The 18,090-nt window shown below is 52.4% G+C and overlaps 7 protein-coding genes across 7 annotated transcripts; 3 read left to right on the forward strand and 4 right to left on the reverse strand.

Annotated features, from left to right (window-relative positions):
• Window positions 1-10: 10 nt before the first annotated feature.
• On the reverse strand, window positions 11-360 carry BDZ83DRAFT_755552 (uncharacterized protein; the record flags this gene model as incomplete). Its single annotated transcript, XM_060514628.1, has 1 exon — window positions 11-360. A coding segment is annotated over one exon (350 nt), but the record flags the coding sequence as incomplete, so codon positions are not given.
• Window positions 361-1,409: 1,049 nt separating this feature from the next.
• BDZ83DRAFT_795387 (major facilitator superfamily transporter) lies at window positions 1,410-3,671 on the forward strand. Its single transcript, XM_060515843.1, has 6 exons — window positions 1,410-1,835; window positions 1,900-2,331; window positions 2,402-2,629; window positions 2,693-2,954; window positions 3,024-3,244; window positions 3,304-3,671. The coding sequence occupies exons 1-6, from the start codon at window positions 1,582-1,584 to the stop codon at window positions 3,536-3,538; spliced, it is 1,632 nt and encodes a 543-aa protein (XP_060361056.1). The 5' UTR covers window positions 1,410-1,581; the 3' UTR covers window positions 3,539-3,671.
• A 614-nt stretch (window positions 3,672-4,285) lies between these two features.
• On the reverse strand, window positions 4,286-5,718 carry BDZ83DRAFT_795388 (cutinase-domain-containing protein; the record flags this gene model as incomplete). Its single annotated transcript, XM_060515844.1, has 5 exons — window positions 5,372-5,718; window positions 4,816-5,305; window positions 4,669-4,762; window positions 4,525-4,604; window positions 4,286-4,465 (listed from the first exon to the last, which is right to left on the reverse strand). The coding sequence occupies exons 1-5, from the start codon at window positions 5,509-5,511 to the stop codon at window positions 4,286-4,288; spliced, it is 984 nt and encodes a 327-aa protein (XP_060361057.1). The 5' UTR covers window positions 5,512-5,718.
• A 24-nt stretch (window positions 5,719-5,742) lies between these two features.
• On the reverse strand, window positions 5,743-8,338 carry BDZ83DRAFT_633227 (amidohydrolase). The gene has a single exon (XM_060509017.1). It carries the CDS (start codon window positions 7,854-7,856, stop codon window positions 6,201-6,203), a length of 1,656 nt encoding a protein of 551 aa, XP_060361058.1. The 5' UTR covers window positions 7,857-8,338; the 3' UTR covers window positions 5,743-6,200.
• A 740-nt stretch (window positions 8,339-9,078) lies between these two features.
• BDZ83DRAFT_678810 (uncharacterized protein) lies at window positions 9,079-12,232 on the forward strand. Its single transcript, XM_060511183.1, has 6 exons — window positions 9,079-9,441; window positions 9,494-9,989; window positions 10,051-10,685; window positions 10,740-11,115; window positions 11,169-11,721; window positions 11,814-12,232. The coding sequence occupies exons 1-6, from the start codon at window positions 9,176-9,178 to the stop codon at window positions 12,098-12,100; spliced, it is 2,613 nt and encodes an 870-aa protein (XP_060361059.1). The 5' UTR covers window positions 9,079-9,175; the 3' UTR covers window positions 12,101-12,232.
• A 1,488-nt stretch (window positions 12,233-13,720) lies between these two features.
• BDZ83DRAFT_722412 (uncharacterized protein) lies at window positions 13,721-14,194 on the forward strand (the record flags this gene model as incomplete). The annotated part of the gene is made up of 1 exon (XM_060512471.1): window positions 13,721-14,194. The coding sequence occupies one exon, from the start codon at window positions 13,721-13,723 to the stop codon at window positions 14,192-14,194; it is 474 nt and encodes a 157-aa protein (XP_060361060.1).
• A 771-nt stretch (window positions 14,195-14,965) lies between these two features.
• BDZ83DRAFT_722413 (zinc carboxypeptidase) lies at window positions 14,966-16,476 on the reverse strand (the record flags this gene model as incomplete). The annotated part of the gene is made up of 5 exons (XM_060512472.1): window positions 14,966-15,470; window positions 15,521-15,611; window positions 15,670-15,784; window positions 15,838-16,094; window positions 16,161-16,476. 5 exons carry the CDS (start codon window positions 16,474-16,476, stop codon window positions 14,966-14,968), a joined length of 1,284 nt encoding a protein of 427 aa, XP_060361061.1.
• Between the last annotated feature and the right edge of the window lie 1,614 nt (window positions 16,477-18,090).

Genomic DNA, 18,090 nt, shown 5'->3' on the forward strand with positions numbered 1-18,090 from the left:
TTCCCTGCACCGAGGAGCGTCGATGGTCATTGGCTTCTCGGTGACGACGTTGCAGCCTAGCTCCATTGCTCTGACGATGTAGATGTTATGTGTACGGTCCATTGTTGTGACAATGACCTCGTCCGGCTTGGTCTCTTTGATCATCTGGTCAAAGTTGGCAGCGATGTACGTCGGAACCTCGCCGTGGCCGAGGTCTTTCAATCTCGAGTTGGCATAGTTCATGCGCGTCTGGTTTGTGTCGCAGAGACCGACGATGACTGAAGTGCTGCTGTAGTCCTTTGCAATGGCCGTGTAAAAGAAGCCCGATCGGCCTCCGGTGCCGACGATGGCATAGCGCTTCTTTTGTGTTGTCTCTCCCATTGTGTAGATTATTTGTGTAATCGCCTTGTTTCGATGGCTTCAAGGTGGTCGAGTAACAGGATGTTCAGTGTAAGGAGCAAACACGACCAAGTGCGCGACAGAGGCCCTGGCTATGAGATGAGTTGCAATGGGCACGGCGAGTTTATTGAGACAGAATCCCGCGTTATTGGAGTCGTCATGACTTCGGCAGATGGCATTCAAAGTCAGCGAGATCTCATGCAATCGCGAGCCCCGACATGAATCCTCCTCGGGATCAGATACCCCAAACGCCCGAATTTAGCCAAAATGGCAACCCGTTTCTGGGCGCGGGGGTTTGAATGCCCGACTCATGAACCAGTCAGTCGACGCTCTCGATCCCCACACTACGGAGAGAAGATGAAGCGGGACGCGGGGACTCTCCGCTTCAAATGTCGGAAATGTCGGGGATACTGGGGTAAACCGAGGACTGGAGGGAGTAGCGTGCGGAGAGAGTTTGGGGAAGAAGTGGGAATAAGTGCAACGTCAGCCCAGAGGAACCCCCTTGTTGGTCCTCCCAACTTGGCTATTCCAGCCACCCGCTCGCAAACCGTAGATCGTTACCCCAGACTCTTATGAACTAGACCTGGATTTACCTGGTAGGGTTGTGCACAACTCGTAAGGTAAACGACTGCCCTCAGGCGTTGTGCTGGGACTTGATTCGACAGAGACCCCTGATGTCTCGGCTTCGCAAATAGCCTGTAGTTTTCCCTCCAATGAGAAGCAACAATGAAAATTGGACTGGGGTGTTTCCGAGGGATCTCTTGGGTTCTGTCAAGCACCCGGCAAGCAATCTTGGCAACGTGCCATCCGACTTGGAGGGCATACTTAATCTCCGGGTATTAGCAAAGAAGACCAGCAGATAACATGCGATGGGCATACGCAACACGGGAGTCAGGTGTTGCCAAGGTAGATCGGTGTTGAGCCTCCACGCTCGGCTTTGCCGTTCGTCTCCGGCTGAGAGGAAACCGGTTATTGGGGGCGGGCAAGGGGCCATGTTGCATGAGGGTATATGACGGATAAGATGAACGAGTCCGAACCACAACGCTGGGTTTCCGCTACTCTCCTTCTTTCCATCAGGGTGCTGCAGTGTCATTTTCACAAGGTGTGCTCGACATCTGTACCACTCGTACGGTACTAGCACGTCGTTCTCGAACTTCAACGACACCTATCAGGGTCTTTTTTGTGCGCTATCAACGATCCATCATGGCTTCTCAAACTCCGGCCGAGGAGCGGGCCGGCGGTCCTGCCATTGACTCGATTGAGCCCGTCCCTGAACCATCAGCACCGGCGAACACGGTCCAAGAAAAGGCGGCAAAGTTCCTCGCAGAGCACGGAGGCGGTGACACGACTTTCACATACGAGGAAGAGCAAGCCGTTCTGAAGCGGATCAACTTTCGCATTCTTCCCTTGATTCTCGGAGCGTATTTCTTTCAGCAGATGGACAAGAGTTCCCTCAGGTGAGTGAAATCCGCATCTTGACTATCAGGCATCATTGGGTCGCTGACGGATCGACTCCGACAGCTATGTTTCCATCTTCGGCATCAAAGAAGACGCACATCTCGTCGGCAAGCAGTACTCCTGGCTCGGTTCCATCTTGTACATTGCTCAACTCGTCATGCAACCCGTCGCCGCATGGATCCTCGTCAAGCTCCCTAATGGAAAAGTCATCGCTGCCGCCATCTTCCTTTGGGGCTCTTCGCTGGCAATCATGTCCTCGTGCACCGACTTCAAATCCCTTCTCGGCCTAAGATTTATGCTCGGCTCTTTCGAAGCCATGATTGCGCCGTCGTGCTTAGCTGTGACGACTACGTGGTGGAGAAGAAGCGAGCAGACACTTGTCACTAGTTCCTGGAACGCCATGAACGGCGTTACGTTCATCGTCGGAAGTCTCTTCACCTATGGTCTGGGCCATATCAACAGCGATAAGCTCTACAAGTACCAGATCATCTTTTTGTAAGTCAAAGACCAATGAGGTGTCCAACTTTGACTCTGAGAATGCCTTGTTAATTTTGTTCGTGAATAGGTTCTGCGGCTTGCTCACCGTTACCTACTCCGCCGTCGTTCTCATCTTCATGCCTGACTCGCCCATGTCTGCCAAGTACTTGACCGAGAGAGAAAAGGTTATCGCCGTTGAGAGACTTCGTGCAAACCAGATGGGTATTCAGTCTGGCGTCTGGCGCTGGGACCACGTCTGGGAGACATTCCTTGACTTGAAGACATGGTGCTGGTTCATTCTCATCATCGCCATTTCGTACGTTCCTTAGACCACCAATATCACACTGGTGTTGCCGTGTTACTGACAACTTCTTTACAGCATCGCTAGTGGTGGCATCTCGACCTTTGGTAACTTGATCGTCCAGTCCTTTGGATACAGCAGTTTCACAACCATTCTGTTCAACATTCCCTTTGGAGCCATCCAGATCATCGCCATCATGGGAAGCGGCTGGATCGCCACTCGGATTCAAAAGAAGGGCATCGTCATTGCAGGCGTGGCAATAATCCCTGCCATCGGCACCGTCCTGATGCTCACCGTACCGCGTGAGCACAAGGGTGTCTTGCTGTTCGGATACTACTTGGTAAGGCTCCAGTCATGAAGCAACAACAACAACAACAACATGAATAACGTACTGACTTGCAACCCTAAGGTCTCTGCACTAGCTGCCATCACTCCTCTTATCTTTACATGGCAGGCACAGAACACTGCTGGCGACACCAAGAAGAAGACCACATCTGCTGTCGTCTTCATCGGCATGTGCACGGGCAATATTATCGGACCGCTGTTGTATTCCGTTGATGACGCCCCAGTCTACCGTCCCGGTCTGATTTCCAACCTCATCATGTTCGTCCTCGTTGCAGTCATGGGAGCGTAAGTAGACGCATTCCTCCTTTCTCCTCTCGCACACCGTTAACTGACTGGTTCTTCAGCCTGATTCCACTTTACCTCAAGTACCTCAACGTCCAGCACGCCAAGCGTCGTGAAGCACTCGGCAAGAGCACATTGATTGTCGACGAATCGATGATGCGTAACAAAGACAAGCAGGAGGGCAAGGCGGTCGAGATTGAAGAGGACCCCCAACACCAATCACGTGCTATTGAGGAAGATCACGGTCTGCAAGACATGACGGATCTGAAGAACGAAGACTTTATCTTTGTGTACTAGAAAGTCAATGACCTACCGACGCAAGACGGAGCACTTGCCTGTATATCTATATTGAGAGGCAAAACATCTACCATTTTGGATGCATGACCAGTCGAGTGCGTTTGAATCATATGAAAGGAATCAACGACTGCTCGGGCGCAAGTCAGGAACTAAGGTACCCGGCTGTGGCTGTGGCTGTTTGTTGCTTCTTATCGCTTGTGGCCATTTATCTTATCGCCAGGCAGGCATCAGAGATAAGACTCTTCTCGGTGTGCTCGGTGAGGCCTGAGTGGACGGCAGGGGAGGGTGCACGGGTACTCCTCAACCCCAGCTCGCTTCCGCATTCGGCTAGTAGGCAGGTGCGACACCCACACCCTGTTTCTCAGCAATGAGCCCACATCTCTCGGTGACGAAACGGGCACAGACGACAAATGTTCCAGTCCCTTGAGGATTAATCTTTTCGTTTTTTCAAGTTGTTTTGGCTCGAAGGCCTCTGCTAATATCAGGAAGAAAGAAACGCTACGGCTAGTGTGTCTTTTTGCCTCCACCACGAAACTCCTTGCGTCGATCATCAAGACCTGACTGTAAATGCTATCGAAGCAGAAAGAAAAAAGAAGTTTATCGTCAAGAATCGTAAAAGCATTACCTCCCGCTCGTCTTTACCACCAAAGTCATTCTAGATGCCTGGCCTGATCGACAAACAAGCCCCGAGCCGCCAGCTTCTCGGGTTCTCGATACTACTATCGCCATTTCATCAATATCAGACCTTTACTTGGTCTGCTGGACGATGAAGGATGATGCTTGGGCGACGTAGTCTTGCTTTGAGAAGTAGCCGAGATGGACGGTCAAGTTCTGGCCCGAGGCGCAGAAGAGATCAGTGTCATCACAGAACGATGCAAACTTGCTTGTCAAGCTCTGGCATGGGCCGAGGTCCATACGAGGGAAGATCTGCGAGGAATTGGTCAGTCACACGGGAGCAGAGATAGATCGAGGCCTGAAGGACATACGCCGTTCTTCTTTGAGGTTCCCTTGGCGAAGGGCTGGCCAGCGATGAAGGTTGGGTCGCCGAACAAGACGACGGCAGCGACTATTGAGGCATATCAGCAACCGGATCACGACTATCACGCGGCATCGCAGATCTCTAAACTTACTCTTGCTTCCGACCATGGGTGCCTGAGCAACAGTCGTGTTGAAGTTGGGGCCATCTGTGGTACCGCAGAGGGTATCCAGCGAAACTTGTGCGCCCTGCAACATGTCAGACACAGAACCATCGCATCTGCTCCACGAGAAATACGCACCTGAGAGTATCCCATCAAGACGAGCTTCGACTGCGGGCACTGCTGCGCTTGCTGGTTAAGAAGAGTCGTCATGTTCATCACACCAGCCGACACGGAGGGCGGATACGGGTCAAGCTGTGCTGGGTACACCAGCGGCGTGATGACGGAGCCGGGAATCTGCATCGATGCGTTCATGGCGATGTTGCCCAACAGACCGGCACCCTGCGCCTCGAGACTGCCGCGGGCGACGATGATGTTGACCGGTGCGCAAGCGGCTGGCGGGCCTGGTGGGGGAGGCTGCTGTTGAGGCAGGGCCAGAACCATGGGAATAAGGGCGGCGAGAGCCGACAGACTGATTTGAGGCTGCATCCTTTCGACTGTGAAATATTGTTCTTCTCGTAGTAGGTGGATCTCTTCTCCGAGTAGGTGGATCACAACAGGAGGTAAAAGGTGCCCGTGTGTTTTATTGGGAAGATCAAAGTCGAGAAGGGGGATCTGACTGGAGAAAAAAGGTTGGTTGGCCCGATCCGTCCAAGTTCGTGGGGTCATGACTGTCTTCTTGTACTGACCTCCATCTAGAGTCTGGGACGAGAGAGAACGACACGTCCATCGGCATCTCGAGCGGAGTGGGCCACCACCACACCCTCCATGTGCTGAAATGGGGGTTTTGACATCCGCTGCCAGAGCCTCTTTTGGAATCTCTGATATCACAGACATGCAGAAGAACACAGGATGATCCCTGTCTGGATTGTGGTGATTTGCCTGTTGGCAGGCGCCTTTCTCTTCCCGAGAACACCCTTGACGTGCTCACCCACGTCCGAGCCACTCACGAAGAACCCCTGGAGAACTTCAGCGCGACTTTGTCCCGAGTTGGTGTGGATTTGCAACCTTTCCCCGATCGGGGCATCGTGTGAGAAGAGACTGGGGGGATTGGGGGATTGGACATTGGGGGAGGGCAGGAGAGCGGCCAGTGCCATCTTGCCGCAAAGCCGGAAACACGCACGAGATGGGATGAAACTATTCCCAGAATACTGCGCCGGCTGGCATACTGACACACTCACACACACACGACTACTACCTTACTCACACAGATCAAACTGACTTGCGTTTTCTCTTTCGCATACAGACACACGCAAACGCACAGCACATACACACACACTCAATAACAAGTACACACGAACCCTCATTTACAAATATCTGAACATGTCATGTGGGAGCCGACAAATACTTGTACACGAACACCACCAATTGGCTGGGCTTTGTATTTTTGCCTCTCGGCTGCATGTACAGGGCGTATGTACTGAAATGCAGCAGTCAATAGCAGCGACCGCGGCACAACTCAAAGTCTGATTCTCAACATGAACTGATGGAGGAGGAGGAGCAGTTTCCATCTCCCGAATAACACCCTACGCATCGGGAGACGGCCACACCCTCCGCCCGTCAAACCAGGTAGCCTTGATCTCGCCCTTGAGCAGGCCCTGCGGCGTCCAATCCATCTCCGCCACCACAAAGTCCGCGCGCTTGCCAACCTGCAGAGAACCCGTCCGATCCTCCGCAAACACGCTCTTTGCAGTTCCGAATGCGCCCGCCGTGATGGCCTCGCACACGCCCAGCTTAAAGTGCTCGTTGACGACCACATCGTACCCCGGCTCCCTGGCGGACCGCCGCGTTGTCGCGACGTAGGCGTTTTGCAGCGGCGCCCAGGGGGCCGTGGGGCTGTCGCTACCGAGTGCGAGGAGCGCGCCGTGGTCTGCGAATTCGCGGTAGGCAAAGGCGCGCTCGCAGCGGTGGGCGCCAATGAGGCGCGGCCAGGCGCGGAGGATGGCCGGGTCGGCGTGGACGGGCTGGATGGAAGCCGTGAGGCCCAACTCGCCCAGGTGCTTTGCATCCTCGGGAGATGCCATCTCAATGTGCTCGAGGCGGTGGCGGCGGCCAGGCGTGGCGTGGTTGGCGAGGGCGTTGACTGCGTTCTTGATGGCTGCGTCGCCTATCGCGTGCAGGGCGATTTGCAATCCGGCGGCGTCTGCCCTCGCAACCACGGGGCCGAGCCACTCGGCGCTCCAGAAGGGCGGGGGGGAACCCACCTCGGCATAGGGCTCTGACAGGTGGGCGGTGCAGGCGTCGATGATGCCGTCGGTGATGATTTTGATGCCTACGATACGCAGGTCGGGGGAGGTGGCCTTGTTCAGCTCGTTGTGTAGTTCGATGGCCCGATCGACCTGCTTGAAGCGCTCCTCCTCGGATTCGGATGGTTTGATGAGCCAGTAGGCGTGGATGCGCATGGGCAAATTGGGTTCCTCGGCGCGGAGCGAGCACGCTGCGTCCCATGCCGGCTCGTCCATGGCCATCTCAATCAGCCCTGTGTAGCCTGATGCGTTATAGGTCTGCACGGCATCCTTCATGGCGTCCATCCGATCTCTCTTGGGGGCCACCTGGGCGAGATGAGGCCACACGATGGTGAGCACGGCGGCCTCGCTGAGGAGACCCGTCGCTTTGCCCTCGGTGTCGCGATGGATCTTGCCTCCTGACGGGTCCGGCATGTTCTCGATGCCGAGCTCCTTGATGGCGGCTGTGTTGCACCAGGTCGAGTGAAGGTCCTTTGTGTCGATGAAGATTGGTCGGGGGTCAATGTCGTCAAGCATAGTCTTGTCGACGCCGTCGGGGGTCATGGAGTGCATCCACAGCTTGCACATGATGCGCGGGACGTCCGGGTTGGCGACGGCGTACGCCTTGATGGCGGCGCGGATCTCTTCCAGTGATGTGCAGTTCTCGAGGCTTACTTTGCGCAGCGACTGGCCGAGGAGGAGGAGGTGCACGTGGCCGTCGATGAAGCCCGGCAGGACTGTCCTGCCTTCCAAGTCATGTGTGGTGACCTCTCCTGATGTGTGTCTTGCCTTGAGGTCCTCTGTTGTGCCAATGTTCTCGATAATGCCGTTGGCGACGAACATGCTCTCGGCAAAGGTGGGTTGTGTCTCGAGGCCGGCTTCGGCGTTGTGCAGAAAGATGCGCCCGTTGACGAAGAGCTCCCCTGCGCCCGCTACCTGATTTGCAACTTGCGCCATGATTGTGATGTTTATATCCTTGCGTTTGCGCTCACTTTCGTATGCTCAAGATGCTTTGCGACAGAGGAAATCCGTTTGCGCCTGCGTGTGTCGTTGCAATGTGTCGTTATTGACTCGGGTGGTGTGAGGGAGGGATATGGTCGGCTTTGCTGGTGAGGGGCAGCCCGCCTCGGCCTGCGTCGCTGCGGATTGCGGACCGCGGGGTTCGCATGGTGGGGTTGCGCTGGGAAGGATCTGATAAGATCTGATATGAGTTCTTTTCCACACCGCGCCCTCGTCACTTATCTCTGCTACCTATCTCGGTGAAATCGGTCAAGGTGGGGTGAGAGATTCACTTCACCGAGGTGAATGTGTTGACGCCTTCCTCATCCAGCCCGGCGTAATAGGAAGGACCTGAGAAGGGAGAAAACTACCGGTAGTACATTTGAATTGCACAGAGAGCCGACCCGGAGCCAGTCGTGGCAACACTGCCAAACTTCCGTATTTGAATTGAGGCTATTCTCGCTTACGGGCTCGATATCCTGGAAATCGACGTCGAACCCAGATATCTTCATCTTTGCCGCCTTCAATTTTCTCCTTGTACTTGAGCCCCATCTTCTGCCGAAAGACGGCCTTGCCACTTTGGAAATTCTTCTTCAGATCCCCGCCTGACCTTTTTCTTTTTCGAACGTCGGCCGAACCTTCTTTCTCAAAACACTTGAGAATACTTGTCTCTTGGGGTACGGTACCTGCAGACCACACTTGCTTCCCATTGCTCCTTCGTTCTTACCCGGCCAGAAGTCGAAGGCAACTCTCAACTTCCACGGGTATTTAACCCCACTGATTCTCTCAGCCTCACTTCCCCCAACTTCGATACTTTCTCTCCGTCTCCTCAAGTACCTTCCCCCAATCCCTTCAACTTCAACATCCTCTCTTCCTCCTCACTCTTCAATCGGACATACCAACTTCCGTTATCTACCTCACCATCAATATCTGACATCGCATTTTGAGATCTCAGGCGCGCAAATTTTTCATCATCGTTCTGATTTTGCATCCATTTACATTTGGACAAGCAACTTCCTTATCTCGACATCGTTTCAACTTTCATCATAAGAGCTCGATTTGACGCGTTCCTTCACGCTTGTGCAATGGACCCCAGTCAGGCAGTCGTTGGAGTGAAGAAAGAGCAGTATGATGACATCAAACCAGATGCTCCCTTCAAGGAAGAAATCAAAGAGAAGGCCGAGCAGCATGAGGACGTCACAGCAGATGTCTCTCTTAACACAGAGTCAAATTCTATTGGGCAGCGGGCTGTACTAACGTTCTCGTACATCGAAAAGATGAGAAAAGTCAAAGACCCAGATCTCTGGCAGCTGTTTTACGAGAAAGTCCTGCCGCTTTTGGACGACATCCAGCCCGCTTGCGAGGCCATTTCTTCCTCTCGCAAGCTTCAGCCTGCTCTAAGGAACGCAGCAACTCACTGGATTGACCAAATCTCTGATCTTCGTGATCAGGTGAAGCGATCCCATCAAACTGTCATCGGTGTCTTAGGCAACACAGGGGATGGCAAAAGCTCAACCATCAATGCTTTACTAGATGAAGAGAGGTATAGCCAAACACTCACTTCGCAGGATAGACTCAGCTGATTATTTTTATAGTTTGCTTCCCACAAACTGCATGCGCGCATGCACCGCTGTCGCCACCGAGATTTCTTATAATCATGATAAAGACGAAGAGAACCCATACCGCGCGGAAGTCGAGTTCATCTCGAGAGAGGAATGGGCCACGGAAGTCAACATACTGCTCATGGAATTCCTCGCTGGGGAGACTACGGAAAGGAATGATTTGGATCCAGAAAGCGATGCAGCGAAAGCTTTAGCAAAAGTTCAAGCGGTTTATCCGTCATTGAGCCTCGAAGACTTGGCAGGCAGCACCTCGGCCCAGCTGGCTACTCATCCAAGCGTTGATCACCTCATAGGTACCACCATGACCATGAAAAGCGACAATGCGCAGGATATCCGCGAGCAACTCGAGCCCTACGTCGACTCGAACGACAAGGATGACGAGACCGCGGCATACTGGCCTTTGGTGAAGGTCGTCAGAATCTTTACCAAAGCCAAAGTGCTCGCAAACGGCATCACAATCGTAGACTTGGTATGTTACGCTTGATTTGGAAATCCATTATACGGAAGGTAGCTGACGTAAGGTCTGGTAGCCCGGCCACCAGGATTGGGATGCAGCCAGAGCTGCGGTAGCAAGCGAGTACATCAAGTGTTGTTCGGGGGTCTGGGTCGTGGCTCCGATAAACAGAGCTGTTGATAATAAAACAGCCAAAGACATCATGAGCAACTCTATCAAGCGTCAACTCAAGCTTGATGGAGCGTTCTCGGCTTTGACCGTCATTTGCTCAAAGACTGACGACATGACGCTCAGCTCCGGAATGGAAAGCATGAAGTCGAAAATGGACAAGGATACTAAGACAGCATGCGCCCAGGTCCATGCCCTAGGTCGCCGCATCGCGGCTCTGGAAAAGCAGCTCATGGTTGTCCGAGGTCGTGGGAAGACATCTCGGGCATCGACCAGCCGCCTCGACACGGGCCGCGCAACGAAGAGAGCGCGAACCGAGCCGCCCAGTAAGCAAGCGGAGAAAGTCGCATTTGACAGTTCCTCCGAACTACCCAATGATGGAATTATCGACTCCGATCCAAATGCTGAGAAGCGTGAGGAGCTTGCGGAGTTGAAACAAGAAAAGCGGGAGCTGATGGATGACGTTCATGCACGTCTGATCCGGAGACGCAACAAGCTTTGCCGAGATGCTGTCAGGAAGCACCTCGCTAAGGGTTTCAAAGAGTAAGTGAGCAATAACACCAAAAAGCCATTGAAGCCGATTGATAACCAATCTAGTCTTGGTCGGCAAGATGCAGCCAACTCCGATGGACATGGACAAGCTGAAGAGAAGTCCCGCGACTACGACGAAATGTCAGCTTTGACTCCTGTCTTCTGCATCAGCAGCCTCGTATACCAGAAGATGCAAGGTCTGGTGGCCGATGACGATAATGAGACTCCTGGCTTCGACACCGAGCAGGACACAGAAATCCCTCAGCTCCAAGCTCATGCTCAGAAGCTGACCGAAAAGCTTCGAGTCGCGAAGTACCAAGAGATTCTTAATAGTATTTGCCAAACCCTCAACTCCATCGCGATATGGGCGCAGGACGCGGCAGAGATGGCACCCACGATTAACGGGGAGAGTCTCAAGTATATGCTGGCACGCTTCAATGATGTGAGTATCGCTTCTTTCATGGTTGAATGGCACAGAGAAATAACACCAAATAGGATATGAATGGTGAGGTCGAGGATTGCCGCGACAAGTTGCACGTGGCAGCAGAGACTATTCTGTATGAGGAGATGAAGCGCTTGAGCTCCGCTGCCAATCGCGCGGCAGTTCCTACGGCAATTGGCTGGGGCAACATGAACTTCTCCACGCTCAAGGCAACGTTTCGTCGCAGAGGCATGTGGAAGTCAAACAATTTCAACGAAGACTTATTAAGACCTATTGCGGATAATTTGACGGAGACCTGGGCAAACTTTTTTCAGTTCAGTATCCCAGGCGTGCTCGACAATTTCTCCGTCTCCGTGACTCACCGACTGGGCGCGTTTCACGAGGATGTCATGAAGCAACTTGGGATTCAAGACTACGATCACGATGAATCACCTGCCATCATCCAGCTAAACCGGCAGCTCGACCTCCACAAGGCAAAGGTTGTTCGACTTGCCGCCCAGAGTCGGATGGGAGTCGATGATGCTCAAAAGGACGCCAACAGAGCGCTGACTACACCAATTGCCGAAGCAATGGCCCCTGGCTATACGGAGTGTTCTCAGATGCATGGTGAGTATGATTCCGTTGTATTGAATGTCTTCCGGAAGCCTCTGGCAGAAGTCTCTGTGTACCTATACTAATCACATTGCAAACCTACACAGGAAAAGGATCAGTCAAGATGATCAAAGCCAGAATTGAGGAATATGTCATCGACCGGAAGGCCAAGATGTTCCGCGACGCGATCCGAAACGTCAAAGACGTTCTCGAGGACGGCTTGAAGATGGTTGGTGAAGATATGGCGGCTGATATCAGAAACATTGAAGTCACTATGGAAGGTGACTACATGCTTGCACTGGCAGAGAAGCGGGAGTCGGCTCGTCGTCTGGAAGCGGCTTCTAAGCGGGAGATGCTCGAGTTCTTGAAGCATGCCGCGGAGCAATTCATATAGATGGGCTTGCGGCATTCCAACTGAGCTTGGGAAATGGTTGGATTGGGAGACGTCAGCGGGGAATTTCATTGATTCATTAGCATTAGACTCCACTTTATCTCAAATCGCTTGCTTCACTTCGATATAGACGCCAAGGTTATCCAAAACTGATGTATGAAATGACCGACAGAACTTTCTACTAACCTCATCATGTAGGGGCGAAGACATTCGGATCGCCGAGAGGTGTTGAGTAGCTTCGAGTTTTGGGAACAGTAGGTGAAGTGTGTCATCTTATGTGAACCGGAGTAAGCACGAATTGTCTTTGAATGCAGACAGATAATGGAGAAACAACACTCTTTCCATTATGATGTTACTGAACCCAGTCCTTTAGAGTACCCAATCAAAGTGGTGGAGGGCCTCGAGCATCGCAAGGCCGTCAAAGCCCGAAAGCGGCGTTGGGAAGACATTTCAACAAGGCGGAGGGTTGAGTATGTTGATGCCTTTCAGGTTTTGTTGCTCTGAGTGCCTTGACGGAAATTCCACACAATTTGTACCTTAATTTCGACAAATAAACCTAGGGCACCAGCTTTAATATTTACGCCATCTGCCATCTCCGGTTGTGTCGTCGAATACGCCCCTCTTGGCTTTGCGCCACCTGGCACTCCAACAACATGATGACTTACTGACCACAATCTTTCGAGAGGGCGCTCGCCTGTTGTACCCTTCTCCAGGTGAACTTTATCCTTGCTTTGCTACCTCCGATCGCGAGCCCAACTCCCTTACATTTCTCGACGGCCAAAGTGCGATCATACGACAGGTGAACCATCCTTTTCATCGTATGCTCAGGTAATTTCCATTCAGCGGTCTCTCATTGACGTCTATTTACCACATCTTTCTTACTCACTTTAGACCAGAATCCCTAACGACGCCATGAGTGCTGCAACGCAACAAGAGACCATGGACGATGGCAGGGCCAATGAGATGGAAGCTAGGCTCAGCTTGATAATTAAAATTCGGAAAGAGCTCGATTTCAAGAGACGAACGGGGTTTTTTGGCATCTACAGAGCGGGCTTCTGGAGTCTTCTCATGGTCCTCGATATCGGTCTGCTTCAGGACCTCTTGCACAAATTACAAACCCTTCGGCCTCTTCCAATGAAAGAGAAGAGCGCATACATACGGCGTCTCGAGCATCTCACATATGCTTTTCCGCGACTCATCAGACTATGTAACTAACCCTGTGATACCATTTGAGTAAGATCTTACTTCGGAATGCTAATAATTCGATAGTTCTTAGTCAGTGGGTTCCTGATGATGGATCTGGCACCATGACGCTTGAAGAACATTCTCAATTCGAAATCGAACGAACAAAAGTAAGGATAGCAGTTTGCTTCACTTGGAATAGTACTAATGACTACGTGTCAGGCACGGGGTCGCGATGGGGGTCTTTGCATTGCTACTGGTTTTGCGGACCCGGAAATCTGTTACATCGTCGCTCCAATTGTTTGCCCTCCTGAAAGTCTGTTCCTACTGGCCAGCTTTGTATATTCTGCAGAAGTGGTCGGATGGGATGAAGACTTTTACGCCAGGATCAAGGCAAAGCTTTCGGCAAGTCGCAAGGGCAGTACAACCCTGATGACGAACATGCTGTGTCTAAGCCGTCAGCTAGAGCCCAGCTGGTCCGAAGGGCTCTTCGCCTTGGAGCCCCTTGAATCACTTGACGACGACTCATCACTGGCCATAATTCGACTAAGGGTTCATTGGCTGAAACGTACTAGGATTACGTCTATGGCCAGTAGGATTGCGAAATCCTTTTCCACAGACCCCCGCGATGTTTTTCTCGAAGAGGAATGGAGTCACGTAAACTCCCGCCCGATCAAAGATGGATCTATCATTGAGATCTCGGCTGAGAGCCAGGATCAGCTCCCAGATCAAGACTTGCTTCGCCTGAGGTGGCTTCTTATGAGGCTCCATGCTTTATCTGGGGCACCGGACCCCCAGATCTACCCGCATAGCCTGGGCGAGATGGGTGACATGATGGTTGTAGGGGGCATATACGATGACGATCACTCGGAATATTATGAAGAAGAGGGTTCTATGTTACTTGATCATCGATAAAGAAAACGCCTAATTCTTATGGCATACAGTCTTAGCGGTGTAAGACTTGTTCGAGTGACTCTGTTCGCGCTGGGAGAAAAGGTTTCCATGGAGGTCTTGACGGCCAGTAGTCTATGATACCAGGACTGTCATAAGAGAGGCCGAGCTGTGGTCTTTGCAGAAGCTCGCAAAGCGCAGGCATTTTTGGTCGTTGAATCATTCAGTACATCAGGGGTAATTGAATACGTTCATTCTCTGCATACGGTTTGTTTGTTCAAGATACCCAGTTGGCACCTGATGGGAAAAATCACTCCTAGGAAAACTCTTCACCTTCTAGTTCGGGTAAGAGAAAATGTACACCACGGATCACAACCATAATAGTGCTAGTGCCTTCGTCGTCAGTCTTTCTCTACTTCTGCTTCAATTCTGCTCTATTCTGTCATTAGCGTATACAAAAGAGAATGGGTCAAACAGCAAGCTAGATACAATGTGGCTGCTACTGGTGAGATGGCTTCTGAAGCCGCGGGAACTGTCCCAACTAGCGGGGTATTTTCGGTAGTTGAGACCAGCTCGGAGTGGCCGAGCCAATATCGCGAATTCACCCCGACCCAGGCTGGACTCAGTCGTTAATCCCCGTGTAGGGGCAACAATGTTTACAAAAGGTAATGATTACGTTGTAGAGGAAGGATAAGGGTCTTTTGTTCAATATGAGGTCTAGGGACATGGCAAAAAGGCTATGCGGTAGTTTAATTGTCACTATTGCGGATTTGCGATGAATCAATGATATCTCAATTAAACGTTTGCCAGGAGATATTTCATGCCATTCCACTGCTCAATCGCACTAGGAAGGATCTGAGCAGCGGGAAGAACAAAACCACCACCAGCAGATCCAGAGGGTCTCAGCTCGATAGTCCAAGCGACCTCGGCGCCAGCAGCGCCAGTGAGGTAGTCCGGAGCGCTACCGGTGGTGGCATAAAGAGTAGAGCAGCTGGGTCCGTAGGTGAAGCGAGTGCCGTAGGCCTGGGCAATGGTGTTGGCAGTGCTTGTTGCAAGAGTCATCTGGCGGGCGTGGTTGGACGCTCGGGCGGAGCAGTCGTAGCCGTAGGGCAGGAGGATGTACTGGCCGTAGCTGTGCCAGTCGATGAAGAGCTTGATTCCGTTGCCGGCGGCGAGGCGGTCGGTGTAAGCCTTCAGGGCGACCATCTCGGGGGTGTCACCAGCGGCCTGGCCCTTGTATGTCTCGGAGCAGTAGTTAGTGGAGGCGCCTCCGGGGAGCTGCCAGTTGAAAGGCCAGTTGCTATCGAGCGTCAGTTCTGGTTCTTGTAGTTAATGATGTGATGGACGCACCGGTTGATGTCAGTACCGACGCAAGTGCTGCCGGATCTGACTTGACGGTTCTTGCGCCAAAGGCGGTCATTTGTCTGGGTATAAGCAAAGCCTTGTTAAAATCAGCTATTTGGTCAAAGAGTGATGGTTCATTGGTCGATGCGTCTTACCGTCAGGGTTGACAATGGGCAGAATGTAAAAGTCGTACTTGTCAAGCAGAGCCTTGACAGCGGCGTCATTCTTCTGGTAGCCATCGATGAGCTGGTAGGTGAGGTATTCGACAACCTGTCGCAAATTAGCAACATGAACCATATCGACACCCAATTTCGATAACGTACCATGGTGGTGATCCACTCGCGAGCGTGGACGGTGCCGTGCCAGTAGATGGCAGGCTTGGAGCCCTTACCGCCGCTACCCCACAGGTGAATACCAAGGAGGGAGCGTCCGCCATAAGAGTTACCAGCGTTGATCAACTCGGAGTTCGATGGGAAGTTGGACTGCAGGTCGCGGATGAACTGCTGGTGGTCGGCAAAAGTGTGGTACGAGTCAAACCACGTCAGGCTGGGGAGAGCCTGAAGAGAGATATCGTCATTGCCTGTTCAACGTCAGACTAAGTCCTCTTCGCTCGGTCATTCTCGAAGATCGACATGGAGGGGCTCACTCTTGTAGGGAGCAAAGGTGCCTTCTTCAGCGATGTCAGCACCCAGATCCTCGTGCAGGATGGATGTCTCGAGACCAAGCTCCTCGAACTTGGAGACATCGCCAGCGGGAATGGCGACGTCAAGGTGTTCGCTGTTGTCGAGATTAAATGGGATCGCGGCAATGTTGGCAATCTTCTTCTTGATCGACGCAGGGTCGTTGTGTGTGGAGATACGGAAGGCCTTGAAGCCATCGTAGGTAATCTTCTTCTCGAGAGGAGCCACTGCCGCGGCGGATGCCAGCGGCAGGACGAGAGACAGGCCAGCGAGGAACTTCATTATCAACGGCAGACTCCAGAAGCGGCTTGGCGATGCAGTGAGTTGAAGACTGGAGGACGGGAGGAGAGCTGGGATATCGGGAGCGATCACCCGTCCCTATTTATGGAGATCAGAAGTAAAGAAAACTCCTGATGTCACCAGTTGAAGCCTTTCAGTGAGCCATTTCAACGTAGTGTCACCAACGGCCCTTTGCAGAAAGTGGTAGGTGTGATTGCCGCTGTCTTGGTCGTACCCTGATAAGCTCTGGGGTTGCGGTCTAATCCCCAGCATCCCCGGGAAACCAAGACCCCAGTCACTCGGCTTACTATTCCGTGGTCAGTTTTACCAAGAGTTGACTGTATCCGTGCAGGTTAGGAATATCAGGGACTCTGTCATTAGTCGCTGGCCTTCCCGAAGACATGGTCTGACCAGTTCGGGTGCCACAAACCGGTCGTCAAGGGTCCGACCAGCCACTGCCGAGACGACAACTCCACCTCGAAGTAGGGATGAACAGACTGGGGCTTGCATACCTAGCTTGGGCAGCCGCTATTCCATTGAGCATTGAGGAGCTACGAACTGGTCAGGCAGCAGGCTGTCAGTCGAGGATCTGTGCTAGCTTAGTGTAAACCTCGAATAATATTTGAGTTTGACTGTCAATGTTATCTGATCACCTTCCTTACCTGGATTTGGAGAGAGATTAGCGAACCTCACCCCCGGCCAAGGCATAAACAAGTCCATTATCCAGCACATCCGACTGATGATTTGCAGACAAGTTTGAACAGAATGAGGAAGGCGGGTAGTTGACATGTTCGACTATACCAACCGACCCGGGCACGCAACTAGCACGCAACCCTTCGAAATCCTTCTCACCTGCCCTTAAGGTTTAAGCTTAAAGCTCCCTCAACGGCAACGATTGGTGCCCAGCGTGCTAGTGGAACGAGCCGATCTGCATGGCCCAGGGTAGGCCTGACTAGACCCCCGAATGTCACCCCGCGCGGCGGTAAGGACCCTGTTCAGTCCGAATAGTGACCTGCGGCTTACTGGAGATGATTCGAATTGGGGCCATGGGGTTCTGGAACGAAAGTGTGTGCTTGGAAACCGCAGGGACCTTTGAAGCTATTCCTGAGTACAAAGAAGTCGCCTTGTTCCTTGACATCAACTTACGGGTTGATGCATGTGGCTACCGTCGGCCATTCTACCATGAGGCAAGTAGAAGTTGGGGTGGAAGCAACTCCGCAGAGAGGGGGAAGATACGCAAAAGGCAGCTCGATAAGATGGTGATTAATTGCCAAGGCTCTAAAACGCAGGCCAAGGACAAAAGCGAGTTTTCAGTCCGATTATCCTAGCTGCCAAGAGTCGCTGACTAGTAACCACGATTATCCAGTCCCAGGGTCAAAGGAGGTGTCAAAGTCGATGCGGATGTTCCTTAATCACGCTATGGTCTTTACTTCAGTACTAATGGAGCGTAATCATCGCAGCAGGATAACAGATACCTGGCGATGCCACCTCGCTCCCTTCACGACACATGAAAAGCGTTTTAGGGTCAACAATGTCGGTCTGGCGGGAGGCGAATTTGTGAGTCGCTCCCTTCACGACACATGAAAAGCGTTTTAGGGTCAATAATGTAGACAGGCG

Source organism: Colletotrichum acutatum (genome assembly GCF_030867785.1).
Source record: "Colletotrichum acutatum strain CBS 112980 chromosome Unknown BDZ83scaffold_104, whole genome shotgun sequence".
Lineage (NCBI taxonomy): Eukaryota > Fungi > Ascomycota > Sordariomycetes > Glomerellales > Glomerellaceae > Colletotrichum > Colletotrichum acutatum.

Excerpts from the sequence above, each read along its gene's own strand:
- BDZ83DRAFT_633227 (XM_060509017.1), bottom strand. The coding sequence starts at position 7,856 with ATGGCGCAAGTTGCAAATCAGGTAGCGGGCGCAGGGGAGCTCTTCGTC.
- BDZ83DRAFT_678810 (XM_060511183.1), top strand. The coding sequence starts at position 9,176 with ATGAGAAAAGTCAAAGACCCAGATCTCTGGCAGCTGTTTTACGAGAAA. Across the intron at positions 9,990-10,050 it reads GCATCACAATCGTAGACTTG|CCCGGCCACCAGGATTGGGA; the intron begins GTATGTTACGCT and ends AAGGTCTGGTAG. Across the intron at positions 11,116-11,168 it reads TGCTGGCACGCTTCAATGAT|GATATGAATGGTGAGGTCGA; the intron begins GTGAGTATCGCT and ends AACACCAAATAG.
- BDZ83DRAFT_795387 (XM_060515843.1), top strand. The coding sequence starts at position 1,582 with ATGGCTTCTCAAACTCCGGCCGAGGAGCGGGCCGGCGGTCCTGCCATT. Across the intron at positions 2,332-2,401 it reads AAGTACCAGATCATCTTTTT|GTTCTGCGGCTTGCTCACCG; the intron begins GTAAGTCAAAGA and ends GTTCGTGAATAG. Across the intron at positions 2,955-3,023 it reads TGCTGTTCGGATACTACTTG|GTCTCTGCACTAGCTGCCAT; the intron begins GTAAGGCTCCAG and ends TGCAACCCTAAG.